This window comes from Macrotis lagotis, chromosome 1, assembly GCF_037893015.1.
Source record: "Macrotis lagotis isolate mMagLag1 chromosome 1, bilby.v1.9.chrom.fasta, whole genome shotgun sequence".
Lineage (NCBI taxonomy): Eukaryota > Metazoa > Chordata > Mammalia > Peramelemorphia > Peramelidae > Macrotis > Macrotis lagotis.
The window spans coordinates 700008849-700033833 of NC_133658.1; the positions used below are offsets into that span (position 1 = coordinate 700008849).

Genomic DNA, 24985 nt, shown 5'->3' on the forward strand with positions numbered 1-24985 from the left:
CTAAAATGTAGACCTCTCCTAAAGTGTTATCCTTGCTTGAATGATTTTCTTTTTATATACTTAATTCACCTTTGAAATTACCTATACTCAGGACTTTCTAGTACCAAATTTTTAACAGCCTATATTTCTAGGTCAATTGCTGACCAAAGTAAGTCAAATATTGAACTCATTATTCTCTCCCTCAAACAAAATCTCCTCCCAAATAAATCCATTTTATTCAGTTACCACCATTCACCGAATCTCCAAGATAGAAGCCTCAGGGTAATCTTTGACTCTTTCCTTTGTTTCATCCATCATATCCTATTTATCACTAATTTTGTCATTTTCTTTTTTTTCAACATTTCTTTAAGATCCATCTTTAACCCATCCATTTCATTTTATACTCCTACAACAATATTCCTACCATATCCACTTCTACCCTATCAATTCTCTATTAAAAACCAAAAATGATTCCCTATCATAATATATTCAAACTCTTCTGACTGGTTTTTAAGATAATCCAAAATCCAGTCTACTTTTTCAGCCCATTTTTTCCACTGTTCTTCAAGGGTTGGAATCCCTAAACAGAACTGGTTAAACTCCTCCAAATATGAGAGATTAATAATGTCCTTTCTAAAATGCTGTCCTTATAACTGAAAACAATTCTCCCAAGATGGCTTGACTGGAACACAATGCAGTAGGATCATTTTTTTCTCTTATTCAGACCTTTGCCTTCTCCTAATGTAGACCAAAAGCACTTTAGCCTTTTGTCAGTCATAGTATACTGACTGATACAGAGTTAACTAAAACCCTGTGGTCTAGTCACTTCACCTCCATCTTGTACATGAGCAGTTGATTTTTTGAACCTATGAACAGGACTCTACATGATCCCTATTCCATTAGATTTGGATCAGTTTCCAGACTTGTTATCTGGACTCTACTATTCATGTATCCCCAAAACTTCAAAGAAATTGCTCTTATAAACCATAGAATTGTGGACCTGATAAGAAACTCAGAGATTATCTTGTTCAACTCTGTACAAATGAAGGAATTGAAGAATCAGGGAAGTTAGATGATCTACCCAATGTCACACAGCTAGTTATTGGCAGAGTTCAGATTCCTTGACTCTCAGATCAGAGTTAAAAATGAAGTGGAATCATTATAAATATTTCATATAGTATTATGAAATCTATTATATTCTTCCAAAGTCAACTCTGATGTTTGTGTTAATGCTTAAACTTTTCTAACACCTTTGTACAGATGCAATAATTATAAATCTAATCCTTTCAACTGGATCCTGCTTGCTATCTAATTTTGTTTGAATTTTAAATAGCACTGTATTGCCAGGACTACGTTTTACAGTAGTAACTTTTTATTTCAAAAAAACAGGCAACATTTAATGAGAAGTTTCTATTAGAGTTCTAATTTTCCATCTGCTACACTATGAGGAATGAAGTTCACACTATTGTCACATAGCTTCAAAATCCTTTAAATTTGACTTCTATCTATAAAGAAATGCTAGTACTTCTGCCTACTTCTTTTTGTTTCTTTCCCCTAGAAAGAATTTTATTTCAATCAGGGTTAGCATGTAAATAAAATTATAAATGCTTTCAGATTATTTATTTTAAAGATATGAAGTCCTTGAAAGCTGACACTGTTGTTTGCTTGGAACTATGTTTAATATTTAACTGATTGATGAATTAAGCACTGTGGAAAATATTTCTCTAACATAGAGGATGTTTTGAAATGATTTTAAAATATTTCTGGGAAATCAAACATTGAAATTAGTATGTGTACCTTATGACCCAGGGTTCCCCTAAAAGGGGCTCTGGCTTCATATAGAACAAGCTTATGGTACTCTAGGGAAATCTCTAAAATAAAGTTTGGATATGGCTTCCATTTAATATTTCCCCCAAAAGTAGGTAATAAGCTTTACTCTTTCAAAAGTATTCCATTTAATATTTCCCCCAAAAGTAGGTAATAAGCTTTGCTCTTTCAAAAGTACTCTACACAAAATATAGTTATATAGGATGCAATGAACCCAAAGGTATTTCTGAACAAGTGCATTTAAATTTGAGAAGAAAAAAACAACCACCATTTAACCCATTATGTTTATTACAATGTCCTGTGGATAAATATTTATTGTGATAATGCATCTTAGCTCTTTCCCATTCACCTCAATTTTGCACTCTCCAAGATAGTCAAAGCTATTAATATGGAGGGTTGGCATGGCCCAGATCATCTTAGCTAGGCTTTAGTACTTCATCTGTAGGATTCTCTTATCTGGTCCATTTCTCCTTTAAAAAACATTCTGTCATGAAAATCTTTTATCTCTGGACATGGGTACACAAATCCCAAATGCAGGGGAATCTTCAACTCAGGATAATCTACCAGTTAAACTTTGAACTTTGAAACTTCCATTTTGTTTTTTGTTTGTTTGTTTGTTTTGCAAGGCAGTGGGATTAGGTGATTTGCCCAAGGTCATATAGCTAGGTAATTGTTAAGTGTCTGAGGTTGAATTTGAACTCCAGAGCAAGTGCTCTATCCATTGCACCACCTAGCTTCCCTGGAAACTTCCATTTCTTAGAAATGATAGATACTGACTTGTAGAAAGGAAAAAGAATCAGTTAAAAAAAAAGGCAGTCAGGATTTGGAAGGTCCTGAAACTCCACTCTCAGGTTTGTCTGGGCAAATATATGTCTCCCATTGCCATGTAAAGGTCACTTTTGTTCATGAAAAAAAGGAATGTTTACCAAAAAATTTCCATTGCTTCTTGGGGGGCAGGGATAGGGGAAAAGGAGAAAGGAAATATGAGAAATTCTTGCCCTGTGGTATTCTTGATCTTAAGTTTTTCACAGATCACTATTGGGAGTAAGAAGAAGTTGCTTTGACAAGAATAAGAATTCCCCCTGACACACAACTGCTACTCATCTTTCAATCAGCTAAATAAATCACTGGGGACCCATTAGGGGAATTCCCTGTGTCCTTGAAGCAAGGTCTAGGGCATATCTCACAGTAAAGATCTGGGGTACTTGTCTTGCTCTGTAGGAGGAACTCTCTTCTAACAAAGTTCTTGCAATCCCATCAACTTGATTGGAAGGGACATACTCATTAAATTGGACAGCATTCTCCTCATCAAATTACAACACCATCCCCAACATTATAACAATAATAATAAGAAGAAGACATTTATATATATATATATACCCTTAAGGCTTGCAAAACACCTTCTTCATTATTAGTAATTTTTGAATAGTTCAAGTATTATTATTTATATTTTACATCTGTGGACACTAAGGTGAAGAAAAACTAAATAACTCTTCCAGATCACACTCAATTAGTATCTGAGCTGGCAATAAATCCAGGTGTCCAAGAACAGTGGTCTCAATAGCTATAATCACCTTGCTGGAGTAGGCTTCTTGGGAATTGCACTCTAAAAGATAGCTAAATTTTCAGGAAAATGAATTTTAAAAATTAAATCTTTCAGTTCTTCAAGTGAGAACTTTAAACTATATATTGGAAGAATATTTTTCTACTTTATAAAATAAATATTATTCCCAATACCTAGAAAAATATGGATAGTAGTGATTTTAGAACAATTTTAGAGTAATATATAGCATTTCAGATAAAAAGTATGTTTTTAAAACATTACTATAATTGTTATAGTCCTTCCCCCCCCCTTATTTTACTCATAGCTGAGGTTTGTAGATTAACAATCAGGATTCACCATAGTTCTCTTGGTTATTTCAGCTGAAGTATCTCTATTACTGATGTCTTTCTATCTATCATTTATCTAGACCATTGAAACAAACATATATTTCATTTTTTTAAATCTTGTGTCTATCACCAATTTATTAAGGAGTAGTTCAGTTCATCATCAGACAATGAATCAACATTTATTAAGCTTCTACTATGTGCCAATGGATTGGAATCATGGTTGGTCTCAGTAGTCATCAGAATTCTTTTTTTTTTTATTTTTGGTTTTTGCAAGGCAATGAGGTTAAGTGACTTGCTGAAGATCACACAGATAAATGAGTATTAAGAATCTTAGGCCGGATTTGAACTCATTTCTTCCACCAACACTAGGACCAGTGCTCTATCCATTGTGCCACCTAGCTGCCCCTAGAACACCAACCTTGAAGTCAGGAGGACAGGAGTTCAAATCCAACCTCAGACACTTGACTCTTACTAGCTGCGTGAACTTGGCCAAGTCACTTGACCATAACTGCATCACATCCAGGTTATCTCCAGCCATCCTGATTCTTTTCTAGTCACTGGGCCCAGATGGCTCTGGAGCAGAAAGTGAGGCTGGAGACTTAGCACACCACCCCCTTTATTCAAATTCATGTTTGTCATAGTGTCACCTCTCTGATATCCTGATCTTCTTCAAAAATGAAGGACAAACATTATCATTTATCTATCTTCTATCATTGGTATCTTATATAAAAGGTTTTTAACTGAAAAGTATTGAAGTCCTATTGAGGAAGCTAGCCAGTCAATGAATAGAGCAATGGGCTTGAAGTCAGGAAGACTATTAATACTTAGCATGTTAGTAGTAATCAACCTTGCACATAATGAACAATATATGAATACTATTGTCATTTTGATTTTTATTACTATATAAGAAATTTATTTAAATAAAATAATATTGCACAAGTATCAGAAGCAATCACATATGTACAGAATCCTAAGATGAGTTTTTCTTCCAAAATAAAAAAAACTGTTGAAAATGAAGACCACCTTCATAATATAAGCATTAAGTAAATTAGACTTATATATGTCTATATTTATATAAACATATATATACATTCATAAAATAAAATATTCCTATGCTTCAGTGAATGAGTAACATCATTTCATGTGCAAATCATTGAATTTACTATGTCCAACACACTCTCTGTAGTTTGGGAAATTTGGCAGTTTTATCCACACTGACACATTCAGAGAGACTGATTGTTTTCTTTGTATTAAAGTTGTACTTTAGGAGACGACTTGTTTTGGAGCTTATTCACTTTTACAATGTTCCTTTAAAGCAGAGTAGACAACTAAACAGATGGTAAGCTTGACTGTAGCTCTTTAAAATACAGTCTTCCACTACTCCAACTTAATGTGATTTATTTAACAATTTTCTGAAAGTATAATTTGTTAGGTCTCTTTACATCTTCTTGGTCATTATAACCTCTCTTTTTCAGCTAACAACAAATTGTGAATTCATTTCATTCTTTCCTGTTCCAATGAGTATTTTTGCTATTTACTCAGATAACTCATTAATCTTAATTAGGGGGGTGTTTTAATATTAAGGATGTCTTCCAATGGTTTTAATTAAATATTTGTTTCCTTGTCTTATAAATCCATTAACCTTAATTTAAAGGCATGCATGCAACCAGAGGTCACTAATTTACAACATTTGTAAAAACATGTTTTTATTGTTTAGGGAATGTTTATAATACTACAATCAGAATTCTATGTGCCTTAAACCAAAAGAAAAGAATCATGAAAAATATTATTCTATCATCTGATGATAATTTTTCTTGAATTATCAACATTTATAAAAGCTATTGATTTTTATAAATAAATGATATATCATTATTCCTTACAAAAAAGTAAAACTAAAATAATTAAATCTGACAATGAAAGAGGTAATAATAGAGGGGAAAAGGATTTCCTCATTGCACTTTTTTCAGAAATTATTGAGGCACAGATTGGAAATTGGATATAATGAAGTTAATAACAAAATTGACATTTGCCTGGTTATCTAAAATTTATATTATTTAATTGCAAAAAAATTTGGTTTTAAAATAACATTTAAAACTTTCCTAAACTTTCATAGACATGTTCTACCATTAAATTAATTTAGAATAATTTTAAGAACTATCATATTACTTTTTTTAAATCTTTGGATTGTAAGTAATTGTTTTAGCATTTTTTTAATGTTATGAGAGTAACCATTTATATTTTACACCAGGTATTTACTGGAATATTCACAGCTGAAATGGTTCTCAAGATAATTGCCATGGATCCATATTATTATTTCCAAGAGGGTTGGAATATCTTTGACGGCATTATTGTCAGCCTTAGTTTAATGGAGCTCGGCCTGGCCAACGTGGAAGGATTGTCAGTTCTCCGATCATTTAGACTGGTAGCTGCAGAATCACTATTTTTATATTCTGCCATTATTCTGAAATTTATTTTAAACTGTAATCATTATGTGCTTCTAAGATCATGAACTTTCAAGAAGTATTATATGTTATGTTATGAATTCCATTAAAGGCTTAATATGAATGCCTATTCTCCAACAACCAAAAAACCAATATTTACAATAAAATACTAACATTTTATCAATATCTTTAGGCTATCAGTAAATATGCTTTTGAAAGTTGAAAAATTAAACTTTTCTGTTATTTTATGTATAATATACTTAAATTTACAACTCATTCATTAATGTGAGCAATTAATGATCTCAAGCTAAGATTTTACAAAAATATTTAACATGGGGGCAGCTAGGTGGTGCAGTGGATAGAACACCAGCCTGAAGTCAGGAGAATCTGAGTTCAAATCTGGCCTTAGGCACTTTCTAAATACCTAGCTGTGTGACCTTGGGCAAGTCATTTAACCCTATTGCCTTGCAAAAACAAGAAAAATGTTTAGTGTGAACCCTTTCAATAAATTCTTAGCAAAATTAATAATAATATGAATAAAATTTTGAGAAAATATTTTATATTTTAAAAATACCAACCTCTTTTTCCTCATTTAATTTAAAAAAATTTTTTTCAAATTAATTTTATTTTTCTTCCCTAAACTATAGGGAGTTTTAGTTACATAAATTCACTAGTAATTCCTTAATAAGATTTTAACTTTTCTCTTTTGTCAGTCTCTAAGTCTAGAATAGGGTCTGGATCTGTGATTTTCATTGGTACAGAGAACTCTCATTTGAGGAAACCCTCTACTCATGAAAGTTAGTACCTTCTCTGTAACTTACAGTCTTAGAAAATGCCTAGGGCATGGAAAAGTTGTTACTATAATCTTTGGGTCAATTTTTCTATTCAATTCACGATTCTGGCAGTCAAAGTGCTTTAGCAATTTTGGTTTTATTATCACTAGTCAAGTTGTTTATTCTTTCTTTACTATTTTATAAGAATTTCAGGTTATATGAAATTAAGCAATATGAATACTTTCATAATAATATGATGTCTTAATTTGAAGCATCAATATTATTGAATTTTCTATTAAAGTATCAAAACAGAATTGGTCATCTTTTAGAGGTGTACTTACAATATTTCAGACAAAAAAAATCTCCAAACTTTCACTATTATTTATATTGAAAGCATCTTTTCCCCTTGTTTCCAGCTCCGGGTTTTCAAGTTGGCAAAATCTTGGCCAACATTGAACATGCTGATCAAGATCATTGGCAACTCAGTAGGGGCTCTGGGAAACCTGACCTTGGTGTTGGCCATCATTGTCTTCATTTTTGCTGTGGTCGGCATGCAGCTCTTTGGCAAAAGCTACAAAGAATGTGTCTGCAAGATCAACAGTGATTGCACATTACCACGCTGGCACATGCATGACTTCTTCCATTCCTTCCTGATTGTATTCCGAGTGCTGTGTGGAGAATGGATAGAGACCATGTGGGATTGTATGGAGGTGGCAGGCCAAACCATGTGCCTTATTGTTTTCATGTTGGTCATGGTGATTGGGAACCTAGTGGTATGTTTTCATTCCAAATGATTCAGAGATATATTTGTCATGAATTATACACATGTCCACCTATATAAGGATGGAAGAACTGACAGAAGTATTTCTACAATTTATTCTGTCTTTATACTCTAATAATATTCTTCAAAAATGAGAAGCCATGTCACATAACCATCAAGCATTTTAAGGAATTGGAACTCTGATTCTATTTCATTTTACTATATTAAAACAAAACTTACTATATTATCAAAGTAAAAATATTTTCTATATTAAAATACTATATATAAAATATTATTATATTAAAATTAATGTTAAAAGTGTAATTATTGATATGGTTCAGGCAAGCACTAAAAATGATTCTAGAAAAATTACTGAGGGGGCAGCTAGGTGGCACAGTGGATAGGCACAGGCCCTGGAGTCAGGAGTACCTGAGTTCAAACCTGGCCTCAGACACTTAATAATTACCTAGCTATGTGGTCTTGGGCAGGCCACTTAACCCCATTTGCCTTGCAAAAACCTAAAACAAAAAAACCTTAAAAAAAGAATAATTACTGAGTTTACTGAATTCTTTTACTGAATAATTCATTCCTGAAACAAATATTTATTGAATCACTATTAATCACAAAAGATTGTGTTAGGTCTTATGAGTGTAAAATAAAAACTGACATAAGGAAAAGTGTTTTTCCTCATGTTACCAGTTTGGATTACCTAGAAAGAGGGGAAAAGAAACTAGAGACTAAATCTAAATTATAGAAATTGTTTAGATTTCCCAAATTTGTGGGCCCTTTCTGAGCTTCTGCTCATTTTAAACTGTGTCCTGACTGGAGACATAATTGAGTATAAGTGTTGAACTGTGGTTTTATGTTGCTTAATGTTAAAATGTCTCAGTTGTCTTTGAATGAATCAAAATTAGTTTTGTGGTATTGGGTTAGGCTGTTCTCTCAGGAAAACTTAAGCTTGTACTTTAAAGAACTGTAGCAGTTATATATCTAGATAGTTATATGTAGACATGTATAAAATTATTCTTATCATATTGCAAAAGTGAGAAGCTCTAGGTTAAGAAGAGCATCTAGAATAAAGCTAAGAGGCAATGTAAGAACTTGACATCCCACATGTGTTTGCTTACCACATAGAAAATGAACTTATGGAGACACCTTAAGTCACAGAAATATCCCTAAATAAATTTCCCTTTACGTCAGTAACAGGAGAATACAACTGTATCAATTATAGCTTATTAGTTTATCATTTAATTGCTTCCACATTCCCTGCTGTTGTTAGAATTTCAGTTAGCTTCTCAACTCATATCATATTCTATTGGTGAAAAAGATAAGAGGCAAAAGCAATTTGTGTACATAATTATGGTTTAAAGTATCTGTACCTCCTCTTTTAAATCATATGACACGCAAATTTCAAAATATATTTATGATGAAACCAGTTAAAGTCTTATACAAATGTACAACTTGCTCTTTAGAATTTTTGTTAAAAATCATCTGCTCTGTTTTAAAAGCCCTTTATCTGAGGCAGTTTTTATTTGAGGCAACCTGCATCTGAAGTCACTATCAATGGCCAAACTCTGGTTGTTGCACATTGTTTAACAATTAAGCTAGGGGCATCCTTATGAAACTATGAAAAGAAGAAGCTAAAACCAGTAAAGTGGAAAAATGCCTTCTTCTGGCTTGGGGGAACAGTAAAGACAGAACAGAGGCTTTTATATGAGCCATGGCTGTACTAGATAATATCATTATTTGCCACAGTTTGAATATAAGAATGAAGGCAACAAAAGAACTACAATCTATTTACTGGTCATTATGCCTTATCATGATTGTTATCTAATATTTGATCTATATAACTAGCAATGCTTTAATTGGTTTGGGAATGGGGTGGGAGAAGAGGGTGGGCTGGAAGTTTGTGAAATTTCATTATTCTTTTGGTAACAGGAATATAGAATTTTTGTCCCAAATATCTTGTTTTTTTTTTTTTTTTGTTTTAATATTAGGGGTAGGATTTAAAAGCTCATCCATTTTTAATGCTTTATTGTACTGATTGAATCTTGCTTTCACCCCATGCCTAGCTCTTTCTTTCAGTCATATCTTCCTTTAATAATATCCTTTACTCTAGTTCTTCATAATTCCTAATTTGTTATGCATTGCAACCTATTCATAACCATCACATACTTTTCCATTATCCTTTATGCTGAATTTTAATTATTTGGAGACTTTAATATTTGAAGATTTCAAACCTGTAAAAATTACTGCTACTTCATTTATCTCTTATTTTCCTTTAGGTACTGAATCTTTTTCTGGCCTTGCTGCTGAGCTCATTTAGTTCAGACAATCTTGCTGCTACTGATGATGATAATGAAATGAACAATCTCCAGATTGCTGTGGGGAGAATGCAGAAGGGGATAGATTATGTGAAAAAAGAAATACGGGAATGTGTCCAAAAAGCCTTTGTTGGAAAGCCAAAAGCTATAGAAATCAAAGTTCTTGAAGGCAATAAGATAGAAAGCTGCATTTCCAATAATACTCCAGTTGAATTAAGCAAAGACCTTAATTATCTAAAAGATGGTAATGGAACTACCAGTGGTGTAGGTACAGGAAGCAGCGTGGAAAAATATATAATTGATGAAAATGATTACATGTCATTCATAAACAACCCCAGCCTTACTGTAACAGTACCAATTGCAGTTGGTGAATCTGATTTTGAAAACTTAAATACTGAAGATTTCAGCAGTGAGTCAGAACTGGAAGAAAGCAAAGAGGTAGGATTTTTTTTTTAAGTTGTATTTGTATAACTTCTAATAGTGATGTACTTATTTAGTGTTCCTTGATTACATATCAATAGAGTATTAGATGTTATAATTCTGGTAAATATAGAAATCATGTAGCATTGAACCCTATTTGAGGAAATCACATAACTTTCCACAATAAAGTATTATCTCAAGTAGCTAGGTGGTGCAGTGGATAGAGCACCGGCCTTGGAGTCAGGAGTACCTGGGTTCAAATCCGGTCTCAGACACTTAATAATTGCCTAGCTGTGTGGCCTTGGGTAAGCCACTTAACCCCATTTGTCTTGCAAAAACCTAAAAAAAAATAAAGTATTGTCTCTGAAAGACCTACAAATTGATTTTCTCAAAATATTTTTTCTCTGAATTCTATGTTAAAAAAAAATAGGTCTTTCCAAAAACTTCATTTGGATTTCCAAAAATGGTGGTTCCCTCATACAGTCATAGCATTGCATCATTTCTTCTTTGGGAAATTCCATGTATTATATTTCAGTTACGCCAAGTGAATACTTAATAATGTAGAGTATGTAATTTGCGGTATATATTTGGTGAAAAAGATTACTTTAATATTATCATTTATGTATACTTGAATCATTCATGATGGTCTATCATCTGTAATGATAATTACATAACTAGCTAAAAAGTTATTGTCTGCACATATTTGGAAAGTGAATGGATATTGAGTAAGTATCGCTTATTTGTGGATAAATAAGCTTATTTTAAATCAACTAGAAAAGTACTAGAATGAATTTATCTTCTTGTCTTCTTACTACTAATTCTTAAAAATTGTTTGGGCATTCATGGAACATAGCATCTTATATGTAGGATGTTGGTATTTTGTTTTCAGGTATAGAATATAAATATAGTAGTAATGCTTTAATTTTTTAAGAAAAAATAGAAATTATAATGGTTGTCTTTTTTTGCCAATTGGAACAAGAAAACAGATCTCTGAAAAAGTACTAGTCTGAGATCTGTTATTATTATTATTTCTAAGGTTTTGCAAGGAAATGGGGTTAAGGGCTTGCCCAAGACCACACAGGTAATTATTAAGTGTCTGAAGTCAGATTTGAACTCAGGTCCTCCTGACTCCAGGGCCGGTGCTCTAGCCACTGCACAACCCAGCTACTCTCAAGTCTGAGATCTGTTAACTCAAGCCAATTTTAATTCTTTATATCATACATATAAGCATGCTCTTCCATTTTACTACAAATTTCAAACATGATATTCAGAATACACATTATCTTCCAGAGTTAGACACCTCAATGTTTGTTGTGTGGATAAAGATTAAAGGTTATTAGAAATTCTTTTTTTTTGCAAGGCAAATGGGGTTAACTGGCTTGCCCAAGGCCACACAGCTAGGCAATTATTAAGTGTCTGAGACCGGATTTGAACCCAGGTCCTCCTGACTCCAGGGCCGGTGCTCTATCCACTGTGCCACCTAGCCGCCCCTATTATAAATTCTTAAAATCCTTCTTCAAGATACACTAGCATGCCAATAGGAAATGTCAAAACACTTGAAGATTTGCTATGTAGGCTTAGTAATGCCAGCATAGTAATCAGATCCATGATGCTGTCTAATTCTATTTTGGTATCAGGCCTTTTTTTTTAAATGGGAATATAGAATTTTTGTCCCAAATTACCTAACATCTAAATTCCTGCCATAATGAGTAACCAAGTTACAACTCATAATATCCTAAACATTTTGTAAAATTTCACAGCTGCCAACTGTCATAGTCAAAGTGAAAATGTTTTGTAAACTTTACACAAGTGTTTGATTATTCCTATCCTTTCTAATTAGAACCTATTCTATAAGATTACTTAATGAAATTAAATATAATTGTTGTTGTTCATGCTTAAAGACTTAACTCCTTAACTTCTGGTTTAGATGTCTTTAAAAAAAGAAAGAAAAAAAGGAATATCCATCAATTCCAAATTATTTATTTAGCATAGATAAGCACTGCCCTAAACTTGGTTGATACAGAGGGATATGATATTTCCCTCTCTCTAAAGAAACTGACCGTTTGAGTAGGGAAAGAAAAAAAAACATGCATGTGAAAAAGAGAAAAATTGTGCTAAATATATAGGCACTTACTCTAAGGGCAAGAGAAATTCAAAGAAAAGTGCAATCTGTACTAGTATAGACATATTTCATTGGCAAGGTAGACTTGAAGGATAAATAAGATAACTTGAGAGGGGAAAGGAAAGCATTTCAAGAGGCAGGAGAAACAAGCAAAAATACAGAGACAAAAGAAAGTATAGTAAGTATGGAAGACAATGATTAGACTGATGTCACTGAAGTAAAAGTGTGGCTTAGAAAAGAGTGGTGAAGTCAGATATCGGATAGCCTTGAATTCCAATCAGAAGACTTTGAATCTAATATTGTGGACAATAAAGAACCTCTGTGTGGTCTTGAACATAGGATTATGATGAAAATGATACCCTAGGAAGTTGGTTTGACAACAGTATGTAAGTCAAGTTAAAGCACAGAAGAGCATCATTAGAGACCAGTTAAGAAATTACTGTAATAATCCAGTAATGTCTTGATGAGGGCCTGAACTAGAGTGGAATCAATAGAAATTAAAAGGAAATGTTAAATTTCATAGACATGTTTGAATTTGTAGAAGAAAAAAGAAGAAAGATAATTCTAAGATGTCTAATTTGGGAGACAGAAAATTTGTTAGTACCACTGGAAACTGTCATTAGGTAAAGATCCTAATTTTTGAGGAAGAGATGAGTTTTAATTTTAGATATATTGAATTTGAAGTAACATTTGTGTTGCAACAAGTAGAATTGTGGGATTACCTGGATGAGAGATCAAAGGAGTAAATGCATATTGATGAATCATCCTCATAAAATTGATAAGAGAAACTATTAAATGAATGAATAATTAGTTCATCAAGGGAATAACTAGAGTTGGTGAAAAGAGGAGAACTAAAGAAGAGCCTCAGACAGCACTCAGATTTAGAAAAGGAGAAAAAAAGAGGAATCTTCAAAAACAAATATATCAAAACAATTTTTAGGAATAACTTTGCTGTATTAGTGCCTTGGAGAGGGAAGACTATAAATTGTTTATAAGTTAAAATTTGTGAGACAATGGGGTTAAGGGACTTGCTTAAGGTTCCACAACTAGTAAATATAAAGTGTCTGAGGCTGTATTTGAACTTAGGTCCTCCTGACTCAGGGGCCAGTATTCTATCCATTGAGCCACCTAGATTACCCAGGAAGCATATCTTCATAGTTTTCTGGGGGTGAGGAGGTGAAGTGTGTTTAGTTTTAGAATATATTGAAGCCTACTTAAAGGACAGATATTTTTATGTCTACTCAAGAGAGTTTTACTTTATTGTAGAGAGAATCATTACATAATTCGTGTAAATATCAATAGTACGATTCAATAATTCATTTGGAATCAAATACTTGCCCACTTCTCATTCTCATTTATAAAATGTCAAAACCTGATAACTGTTTTATGCCATTCAATGCATTTTCAAGCTGATATTCAATAAGTTCAGTCTACTGTACAAAATAATTTAATTGGTTAATATATGTGAAGAAGTTAAAGGGATAATTATTAACACAATTAAAACATTTCAAATGATTTTAGTGTTGAACATCAGTATACCTTGAAATAATCATAATCATAATCATAATCATAATCATAATATATTCACTGCAGGTAATCATATGAAATTAAGAGGAAAAAAGTTCTTGTACCTGATTCTTAATCTATCGAGTATTAGTAAGAATTAAAAAGAAAGGTTTTTAAACTGCAGCACATCTTGAAAGAAGAAAGACAGAAAGAAAGAAAGACAAGATGTGGTGGTAGCTAAGAATTGAAGGAGAAGGAAGATTCAAATATACCTTTAAGAATTCTAATTTAAGAAGCTGAGAGATTGATGGTGCTACTGATAGAAATGATGTATTTTGTAAAGGAGCAATTTTTTGTGGTGAGGATAACAAGCTTAAGGAAGGTCAATATTTGCATTCATAAAAGTAAAAAGTATGATTCTTTTAGTTAGCTAAGGAGATTTATTTACTTATTTCCTCTATGAAATGCACATTTGAACTGAAATACTCAGAAATTGCTTATTTTTTTAAATTCAATTCTATCCAGAGAGAAGGGGCAGGCCTTTGTTTCCTTAAATGTTGCTATTTTTTTATCCTTAGCTGTCATGTGTATGTAAAGGACAAAAATTCTGATCTTTTTTAAAAAATGGTTTTGAGACAGTCAAAGAATGCGTGGATCTGATTTCAAAAGCAAATTATTCTTTTTTGGCTCGTGTGTTAAGTAAATAATTCATACAACAACGCTAATACATCTAATAAAACTTTGGAACATATTTCTTCTTTGGATGAGGCAGTAAATAATGGCAAGTTTTAGAAGGCATTTGAAAAGTTTAATATTCTTATTCTGCTTCTTGTTAATAATAAAATTTAATTTATAAATAATAAAATTTAACAATATTTCAGCCAGTCAAAGATGAGTCTAAAACCTTAGAGAAAAAGTATGACTCCTTGTTAAAATTTTCTAAACTTAGGTAAATTATTGTTATACAAATAAGCAAAAATTTTTAAGAATGAAATGGAAGAGATACTACAAATTAAATTTAAAAGTTATGATATTTAGTCTTTGTATTTAGCCCAGTATAAGTCTTATGGTTAAGGTATCATGCGAAATTTTGCTAATTATAGTTTTTGTCAAGGTATAAAAGTTCCAATCTGGATTTTCTCATAAGGTATTAAAAATCTGTTGGTCTTATTTACTACCCTAACTCTAAAAGGGTAATAAAAAGGTGAAATGTATCTTTTCTTTAAAATCATATTTGAAGTAGTTTCCAGAGGAAAATCTAGCAAAATCCTATCATGAACTTCACTACTTACCATTCTTACTTCTCACAGGGGTAAAATCGAGCTGGAGCAATCAAGAATGCAGCTCTGGTGCTTATTAACCAGACAGAGGCACGTGCCATCACATTCACCCAGGTTACCTAAGCAAGTTCTACATATATAATAACTTTTAAAATGGATATTGATTGGCCTGCATGCTTCTCAGCTACGTCCCTCCCTTCTCCATCGCAAAACAGTAGATACATGCACAGCTGCTCTCTGCTGAATCATGTAACTCACATCACAGCATGGTCAGGCAAGATGGGCAGTCCCAACATTATACATAATTTTGCTACTGAGGTTTTTAAGCTACATTCTATGCCATCCTTAATATTAATGACTGCATGCTCAGGAGGCTTTATAATATATGGTTAAGTTAGACAGAAATGTTAAGTGTAATACAGGTAAGGGGATAAATGGAGCATGTACTTCCTGTTTATTTGCTTTTATTTCACAAAAATGAAACCACTACCCTTTTTTTTTATTGATTCAGCCCTTTTTAAGTAGAATATATCTAAAATAGAACTAATAACTAGCAAATGTTATTAAACATCCATATCTGGTATGCATTAATCATCTAATTTATAGTCCCCTCAAACCACATATCCCAAATATTAACAAGTCTATTTTCATTTATATTAAGAAAGATTTTATGAAATGAGAGGTAATCTGAGTTTTTGAGATTGAATGGCCATAGTCTGTATTCATTTGGGCAACACATATCTTGGGCTTTCATGAAATTGTATGTAGTAAATGGCATGTATGGTTGTATCAGAAAAATGATCAAGTATCATGTTTTGTATATACAAAAAATGGTGATCATCCCAGAATAATTAAAAGAAGTTGGGAGAGTATCATCAGCCTTTATGTAATTGGCGCTTTACACTCAGCTTTTTTTAAAAACCTCCATGATTCATATTAATTTCACTACATTTTCTTCCTAAATTCTGTACTTTAGAATTGAGGAGGTAAAATGGAGCTTGGCGACTTTATAGTCTTTATTATTTTTAATTATTTGGTAAATAAAGTCAACTCCCAAGTCAATTATATATTTGTGGATTTTTGTTCAGATGGTTGGATTATTTTCTTGACTAATTTTCTTCTGCCCTGCTGAACACCTTTCATTCATTTAAATGCTTTTTAAAAAAATTTCCACTAGAGTCAAGGCAAAGGGAGGGAGGGAGATTCTAAATCATAAATCACTGGAATGCTATTCTGGCTACTGTAAAATCCTTTCAGGAAAGGAAATATAAGTTAATTCCTAAAACAGAAACTGTGGTTGTCTGTGGCATTCATCTATTTCTACTCTCCTTACAATCAGCAATGAATGAGTTTGCTATATTGTGATACAAATCCAGAAATAATGGTGTAGTTTGGGACTGAGGACACAGTGCTTGTTAACTATTCAATGTTTTTTCCATTAAGTGCTGACTTTTTTGAGATGAATTTTGTTTTGAAAAATCACACTGTAGAAAAATCTGATAAATCCTTTCAATAGCATAAGTGATAATGATATAACATATGAAGAATGTAAATCATTTGCTCATAATAAGAAGGTTTTTCTTTTGAATTTCAGAATAAAACAAAATTTGGAAGCCTTGAAATGATTGCTTAAATCTGAAGACTTATGCCTATATTGTGCAGAGTTTTGGGCTTCCTATAATCCTTTTAGAATGTGAAGAATTATAAGATGACAAAATCTCAGTGGGATCTCAGAGGTCATCTAGGTTAATCCTTAACCCAAATCTAAATATGAATCCCCTCTATCCCTGAAATATAATCATCTAGCATCAGCCTGAAGAGAACTTCAGTGATAGCTGGCTTTCAATACCCATCCATTGCACTTTTGAACAAAGCTAATAATTAAGAAGGTTTTCCTTGGGTCAAGCTGAAATGTACCTCTCTGTAATTTCCATTCAATGATCCTAGTTTTTCCCTGGAAAAATAAAACATCTTATTCTTCTTATACAGAGCTCCAGCGAGTTCCTTGAAGGTTTTTTTCTCTACATTGATAATATTGCCCTCAATAGAAATATCATATCATATGACTCTAGATTAACTCTTGCTTATAAATATCTTTCCTAAAATGTGGTACTCAGAACTGAATATCATGGTCCAGATGAGGTCTGGTCAACCATAATGGGAGTATAAGCTTCCCTATTTGAGCTAATGATGATGATAATTATGACATTTATAAATTGTTTGCTATGTACTAGATCTGTGCTAAGCACAGTTTACAATTATTTCATTTGATACTCAGCAATTTGGGAGGTAGATGCTATTATCCTCATTTTACAGATAAGGAAACTGAGGTAATGAGAGATGTTAAGTGACTTGCCCAGGTTCACAAGGCTAGTAAGTATCTGAGGCTGTATTTGAAATCAAATCAAACTGACTTCAGGCTCAGCATTCTATTCACTATGGAACCCCTTAGCTGCCCTATGCCTGTGTCATTGTACCCTAAAATATAATTTTCTCTTTTGGCTGCCATGTCATGCTGTTGATTCAGATTAGGCTGTTTACTAAAACCCTTTGTAGTTTTTCACATGAAATGTTTAGTCATTTATTTTGTCATTTATGAAAATCACTTCAAGCTCCAATTTTCTCCCCCTCCCTATGTGGACCCAACTTCTCCTAGTTATATCTCTAGAAACTCACATGGAGGAAACTTATCCGTGGGCAAAGATGAGAGGTGGAATAACAAATGTTTATGACCTAACACCCTAGAAATTGTCAATCTTCAATTCATTGTGCCTAAAAAAAAGGCTGGTGTGGATGAAAGTGTGTGTGTTTGTGTATAAGATAACTCACAAGCATATGTTTCGTCTCTTGGCTTTTTTGTGCTCATATCTACTGCTCTTCAGAATGCTGAGGAAGTGTGCTGTGCACGTTGTTTTCAGGTCTCAGCAATGCCAGCTATAAAAACACAAACCTTAAAAGCTTTATTTGCCTATCACCTCCATTGCTTCCTAACTTGAAAATAAGTCCAAAGAAGATTACTGGGGAAAGGTATTTGAAACCTCTGATGGTGAGACCTGGCTTTAGTAGTTTTCTTCCTATATTTAATAGCGCAGAATGACCACAGTGGTGCAAAAAGCTATTTGCTTATCTCTGGTCAACTGCCTGGGACAAGAAGGGAAGCAGCTCTCCACCCACCACTGGCTTTACCGCATGTGACAATATTTAAAGTCAAGATATGCATAAACAAATCCAAAAGATCAGACTAAGGCCCTACAGGAGTGTATGTGGAAAAGTTGTTTGGATTTTTTTTTTCTATTTGCAAGACAAAGTACATAAGGTTTAAGAGTAGTGTCATTATTTATATAAATATAATCTGTAATGGCTGAATCTTTTTTTTTAAATATTGTCTCCTGTATCATAAGCTAGTTCATGAAACTCAAATATTTAGAAGCTAATTGAAAATAAATGAATTGTGAGCACATTTCAGTGAAAGTAGGCCACTGCTCTCATGTATTATTAAATTTCATCATTTAATTGGTTAAAAAGAAAGAGCTATTTCATCTTTATAAAAGGGAATTCTTATATATGATAATATATCAGTAGAAAAGAAGTCTGATTGTTTTTGATGTATTTATGGCCCATTTTAGTGTAAATTATGTCACTGTATGTCTTGAATTAATCTATTCCTCCAGGTAGTAAGGCTTTAATTTTCTGTATTATTCCATGTATTGGAATCTTGATGTTGAGAACATGGTTCTTGGTTCAGTATGCAGCTTCCCACAGCATTGCACTAGGCTTCTGCTCGAACAGGGCATGTTTTCCATGGCTGAATCAGGCCTTGAGAATGTTGCATCCTAAAAAAAATTAAAAATAAAAATAACATGTTTTCTTATATACATAGATCTGTAGAGTATAAGTCATCTTCTCTGTATAGGTCCAAACTAAAGTCTTCAAGGAATGAAAATATAAATTCAAGCATAAGATTTTGTTTAAAAATAGTTTAAGAAAACAAGTTTGAACTTGCACTATGTTATGTTATACTTAGTTTTCCTATTACCTGTTTCTCTTTTCCAAGTACTTCAGAAATTATATTTATTTCAGTTACTTGGTAAAGTCATTTCATCAGAGGAATCTGAGTCTCTCAGTTTATGGGTTTATTTCAGTTTCTTCATTCAGCAATGAGTTATTTGTGATGTTTATCAATCACTGTATTTTGCTTTTAAATTAGATGAGCATATTATGTTGATTATTACACACATGTGCCATAAAGAGCAATGAGAGTGAGAATTTGACATTGTTTAAATGAATTTTACTCTTTAATTTACTGCTACTTTTCAAAGCTTCAAAGCATAAGCAGACTGATCCACATTTCCAGTGATTGGAAAGTCTTTGTGGAGTGCTGTAATTTCTAGAGTACTGATGTATCTTCATAGTAAAATGAAATTTTAAAACATGAAAATCACATAAGTCAATATTTCTGAAAATTATTATATTAGAAGTAATTATTCTATCCCATCCTATATTTCTGAAGGCATTGTTGTAGACTACAGGGATTAAAAATTATTATTACAATGATATATATATATAATGATATGAAAATACAAATGCATCAAAGAGGCCAATAAGTATAGCATTTACAGTTAATTAATCCATTACAGTTAATAAAAGGGAAATGAAAATGATGTTACCCAGAATAATTCAGGAATGTAAGCCCCAACATGTAGTCTTGGTTTGGAGCTCAAGAGACATAAATACTTTGATCCTATAATTCAACAGCAGAAGCTCTATGCCCATTCCATTTCTGAAGTTACTTTATAGAACTTAAGAAGCTATAGAGGTTATTAATCTCATAGGCTAGAGGATAATAACAAGCTCTTACTATATATGGATTTGTACTGTTTGGGGTATAGAGTCATAGAGAGCAGTGGAAATGGAGAATTTTTTCCCTTTTTCATTAATAAAAAAGGTATGTCACTTTGGTAACAGCAAGACAGAACTTAGCAAAATGAATGCCATTCCTTTATGAACTTTTAATTAGTCCCTTTTCAGATTCTCAGAAAATCAAATGCTTATACTTAATGCTAATGTATCATTGAATTATATAGCAAGTAATTGTGGAGTAAAAATCTGGTCACCATACAACTTCACTGAAATAAGTGATATATGAGAGAGCAATGATAAATGGACCTTAGAAGTCATAAAGCCCCTCTCATTTTATAGATGAGTGGAGAAAAATTAAGTGATTTGCCCAAAGTCACACAGGTAATAAGTAGCACATCCAGATTACAATTCAGTCTCTGTGGCTCTGTGTTCAAATCTTTTTCCATTATACAGAATTGGTACATTTTTGAAAGCTTTTAAATGTATGTACATGACCTTATTAATAATTCCCCATTTTAAATTTTATTTAAAATTTATTAACTAATTTCTACTCTATGTTATAATAGAATTATATTCTTACATGGATTTTTATATTAAGAATTTTATAATATATGACTATATGAAATATGAAATATGAATATATGATGACATATTAAAAGAATGAGAGTCCAAGCCATTTGTAATGTTATAGTCTATAGACACTCACTTAGTAGTCTACTCTGTTCTCTGATCTCTAGCAGATGCAAATGAAGCAGGAAATAGGTTCTTTACTTTCTGAAAGATTAATCACCCCAGATGATTAAAAGCTATGGAAAAGTTATAAAGATAAATTGGAATAACAACAAATGCAAAACTATAAAATACAGACTATTAATACCATAGGGATCCAAGAAGAAAAGTGGGAATAGCTAGGAAAAGTTTTCTATAAATTCCAAAGGTTTAATAGCCCTAGTGCTCAGTCATCAAAACAGGATTGGACAAGGTCTTTGAGGGAAAGCACCATTAGCTTTCTTCAAAAAGATTTCCCAATTGCACCCTAACTGCTGCTTTATTTTCTATCAAACACTTTCCTTTATCTCTTAAAAAAGAGATAAAGGAAACTTCTGTTTATCATTCATTTGACAATTGGTAGAGGAGTAGTACTAGGAGAATGGGAGGTTTTTCCCTTCTGGGCTGTGCAAAACTACATTGGTGAGGATGTCCAAAGCAGGACCATTATGGAAATTCCTTTAATGTAATCATCTACTGAAGCTCCTTGTCCTCAGCAATAATGATGCCTCATCTTCTCATTTCATGGTGCTTCAATTAGTTTCATAATAATGTTCCAAAGTACCACTGAAAGAATACCTACATACTGGGCCCAAATTTGTGATTTTTCTTAGGTGTTGTAAATTCTCAGGGTGAATACTTTCCCCGTCAACAATAATAAGAGTCTCATGTGTTAAGTCATACAAGTGTTCACAGGGGCATTAAGAGTGACCTGCCTGACCATGATCTTATAGTTAGTGTAAGTCAGAGACAGTCCTCAGTTCTTACTGACTTCAATGCCATACCAAAGATTCCCTTTATTATCCTACCTCCAACCTGTCAGTTACATTTAACTTATATATACCCTGAAGTGTGAAAGTGCATTTGCATTATAATTCCAATGAGCTATACACATGACACCCAATGTACCCATTACTTAAGCTACATCTGGGAAATAATTCAAGCTCTTTTGAAAACTTTATTAACCTCCTTAGACCTTTTTAATCCTAATGAAGTTGTGGAAAAATTTAGCATGATTAATATTTCCAGACTATATATATATGTATATATATACATATATTCATTCATGAAAGCTTTGTATTTTCAAATATCTATTCTGCTTCATGTGTTCTCCTCAGTTTATATAATATGTTGTATTTTATAATATGTTCAAGACGGTGATTTCAAAACACCCAACAAACTCCTGACATTAAATGTTTTTTAATAGCACATCACAATAATTTGAAGTAGGTTTTCCTAATCTGAATTCATGTTGAACTCAGAATGCTCTACTGATTAAATTCAGCTTACTTTTTTGAAACTTCCTCAAGTGATGAAATGTCAGTTCCATTCACAATTCTTTGGTACTTAACTCTTCAAAACAAAGTTTACGGGCCATCTTAAAGGAAAAGGAAAAAGAGTGAGCCAGTGAAAGAAATAGCTCGATGTTGAAATATAATGATGATAACCAATATGAATAGGCTACTCTTCTTTTCTAAAATTGTAGATACATGAGCAGTGCTTAGTAGTAATTGATCTTATTCTTTTTTCTTCAACTATTTGCAGTTTCAAATGTAGAAATTGGCTTGATAAGATACAAATTTAATAAATACAACCAGTAATGATAGTTGCATGGCAAATTTTTATCAGGCTGCACTTAAATTGTTCTAATAGAAGAATTTGTATGTAAATTTACAATGGAGTCTAATACAAATAAGGTTTTGGGAAATTAATTGTTACTTATTTTTCATATTGCCTACTTTTAAGAGAAATCATTTTTGATTTTTTACATCATATATGGACCAAGTTAGTAACCACATGATTAGAAATTTAGTTATCTTAAAGTTCACAGGACATATTTATTGATTATCCTAATAAGAATTTATAGACTATAATTTGTCTTAAAATATGACAAGAATGTTCTAGATACACTAAACAAAGAGAAAAATCTTTGCTTATGGGATTTTGTTTTCAGAAATTAAATGCATCCAGTTCATCCGAGGGCAGCACAGTTGATGTTGCCCCTCCCCGAGAAGGTGAACAAGCAGAAATTGAACCAGAAGAAGACCTTGAACCAGAAGCCTGTTTTACTGAGGGTGAGGAATCTTATTTAATGCAATCAATTAGTTTTCTTCAGGATGCTCACCATTCGAGAGAGAGAGAGAGAGAGAGAGAGAGAGAGAGAGAGAGAGAGAGAGAGAGAGAGAGAGCCACATTTAAAAGAAATACTTAAAGGAGATGAATGAGACACTTTGATTGCAAATGATTTTTAAATAGAAAGCTCATGTGTTCTTTTCCAAGAAGTCTGTCTAGTTATGCTACTTGAATAGTATAAAAGAATGTTATTCAATATGGATTCATTTATGAAGTATGTGCATTATACTGGGCTAGGCCTTAAAGGGCTACAAAAGTAATGAAGACACAATTCTTGCCTTCATTGGTAGTTTTACATATACATATTGCACACATACACATGTACATATATATGAAAATATATAGTAACCAAATGAAATAAATTCATAAAATAGATACACAAGATATACATAAAATATATAAACAATGAATATAGAATAAATAAAATATGGAATAACATATATAAGAACACATTGGAATGCAAAATTAGAGAAGTATATTTATAAGTATAAGGGTATATTATAAGAATATAAGTTTTATAAGTATTATAGTAAGTCATTTTTCACTACAATCAAAGGGTATCTTATACATTATTTTTTGTTGATATGGATAAACACCTATTTTATTTTACATATAGGAACAGAACCTGTGATTTCTTTGGTATAGACAACTCTGAGGTGAGAAAATACTCTCTACAACTACTTATTTCTCTCAACAACTTATATTTTAATAGATTTGTCTATGAACACTGAGAGTTTAAGTGACTAGCCTAGACATGGGTCATTGGCAGAATTTGACCCCAGGTCTTTCTGGTTTTAAGGCCAACCCTTCATCCACTTTTTCCCTTCAAACAACTTATAAAAATAATTTGTAATGAACAAGAAGTCTAACTTTTCAGAAAAAAAATAAATTTGTTACTAGTAAATACTTTTCATAGTGCATTTGGCTGGTTAAAACATTTATTAATTTAATTAAATAAGTAGTATCACAGATAGATAGTGGCATAGGAATCTATAAGATAAATATTTGTGGAGAAAGAACAATGCATGAATACAGAGCTGATAATTGCAATTACTTATCATTCAAAATTACTCATCAAAAGGACCACCTGAAAAAGAAGATGCTTAGAGGAAATTGACAATGAGTTGTACACTTTGTAAAAAGAGACATTGATAATGGACTGTATATTTTGTAAGAAGAACTAATAGAATAAGATTTCTGAGCACATGTAAGGAAAAAGAACAAATATATGAAAGATCATCCTTGGCATGAGCATGCAAGTTGTAGTAGGAAAGTATCATTCAGAGAAAATACCTTTATACATCAGTGTTACATTATTGTTATTCTTATTACACTACATCAAGCATTTATGAGGTACTAACTAACTAGGGTCTAGTCACTGTGATAAGAGCATGTGATAAAAGGGCTGCTAGTCTGTTGGACTTTGAAACTACAACTGTGTTCCTAAAGACAGTTTGCTTCTGTGTATAGTATTATAGCACACATACATATTGTGTAAATAAATTGTATATCACAGCATGATGCTATAAAGAGACCTGGCTGAAGACATGAGTTCAAGTCCCTCCTCTAACACATCCTGGTTAGGTGATAATGGATATGTCACCCTAGGAACCTTTGTAGGACTAAGTGGCAAAGAAGGCGTTAACCATCACTTGTAGAGAGATTGTCCTTACTGAATGTTTGCTGTACCAGAGAAATCACATTCGGTCTAAAATACTTGGATTCTTCACACTATAGTTTTATGAACTCCACATGGTAAGCATTTGATTAAAGATAAATGAAGTTGAAACTTTGAAAAGTCAACAAATATCTATTAAATATCTACTATGTGTCAAAGATATCCTCTATCTTCTAATAATTTAAATGATGGCAGTAAGAAAGATCCACATTGAATATATGTTA

At 32.4% G+C, this 24985-nt stretch overlaps 1 protein-coding gene across 2 annotated transcripts in view; it reads left to right on the top strand.

The window, feature by feature from the left end:
- Positions 1–24985, top strand: part of LOC141507820 (sodium channel protein type 3 subunit alpha) — a 155629-nt gene that overhangs the window by 88921 nt on the left and 41723 nt on the right. For both annotated transcript variants that reach the window (XM_074215820.1, XM_074215821.1), the window contains 4 exons: positions 5945–6118; positions 7327–7683; positions 9956–10432; positions 22905–23025. In XM_074215820.1, the coding sequence (XP_074071921.1) occupies positions 5945–6118; positions 7327–7683; positions 9956–10432; positions 22905–23025 (1129 nt within the window). The remainder of the gene's footprint in view (positions 1–5944; positions 6119–7326; positions 7684–9955; positions 10433–22904; positions 23026–24985) is intronic.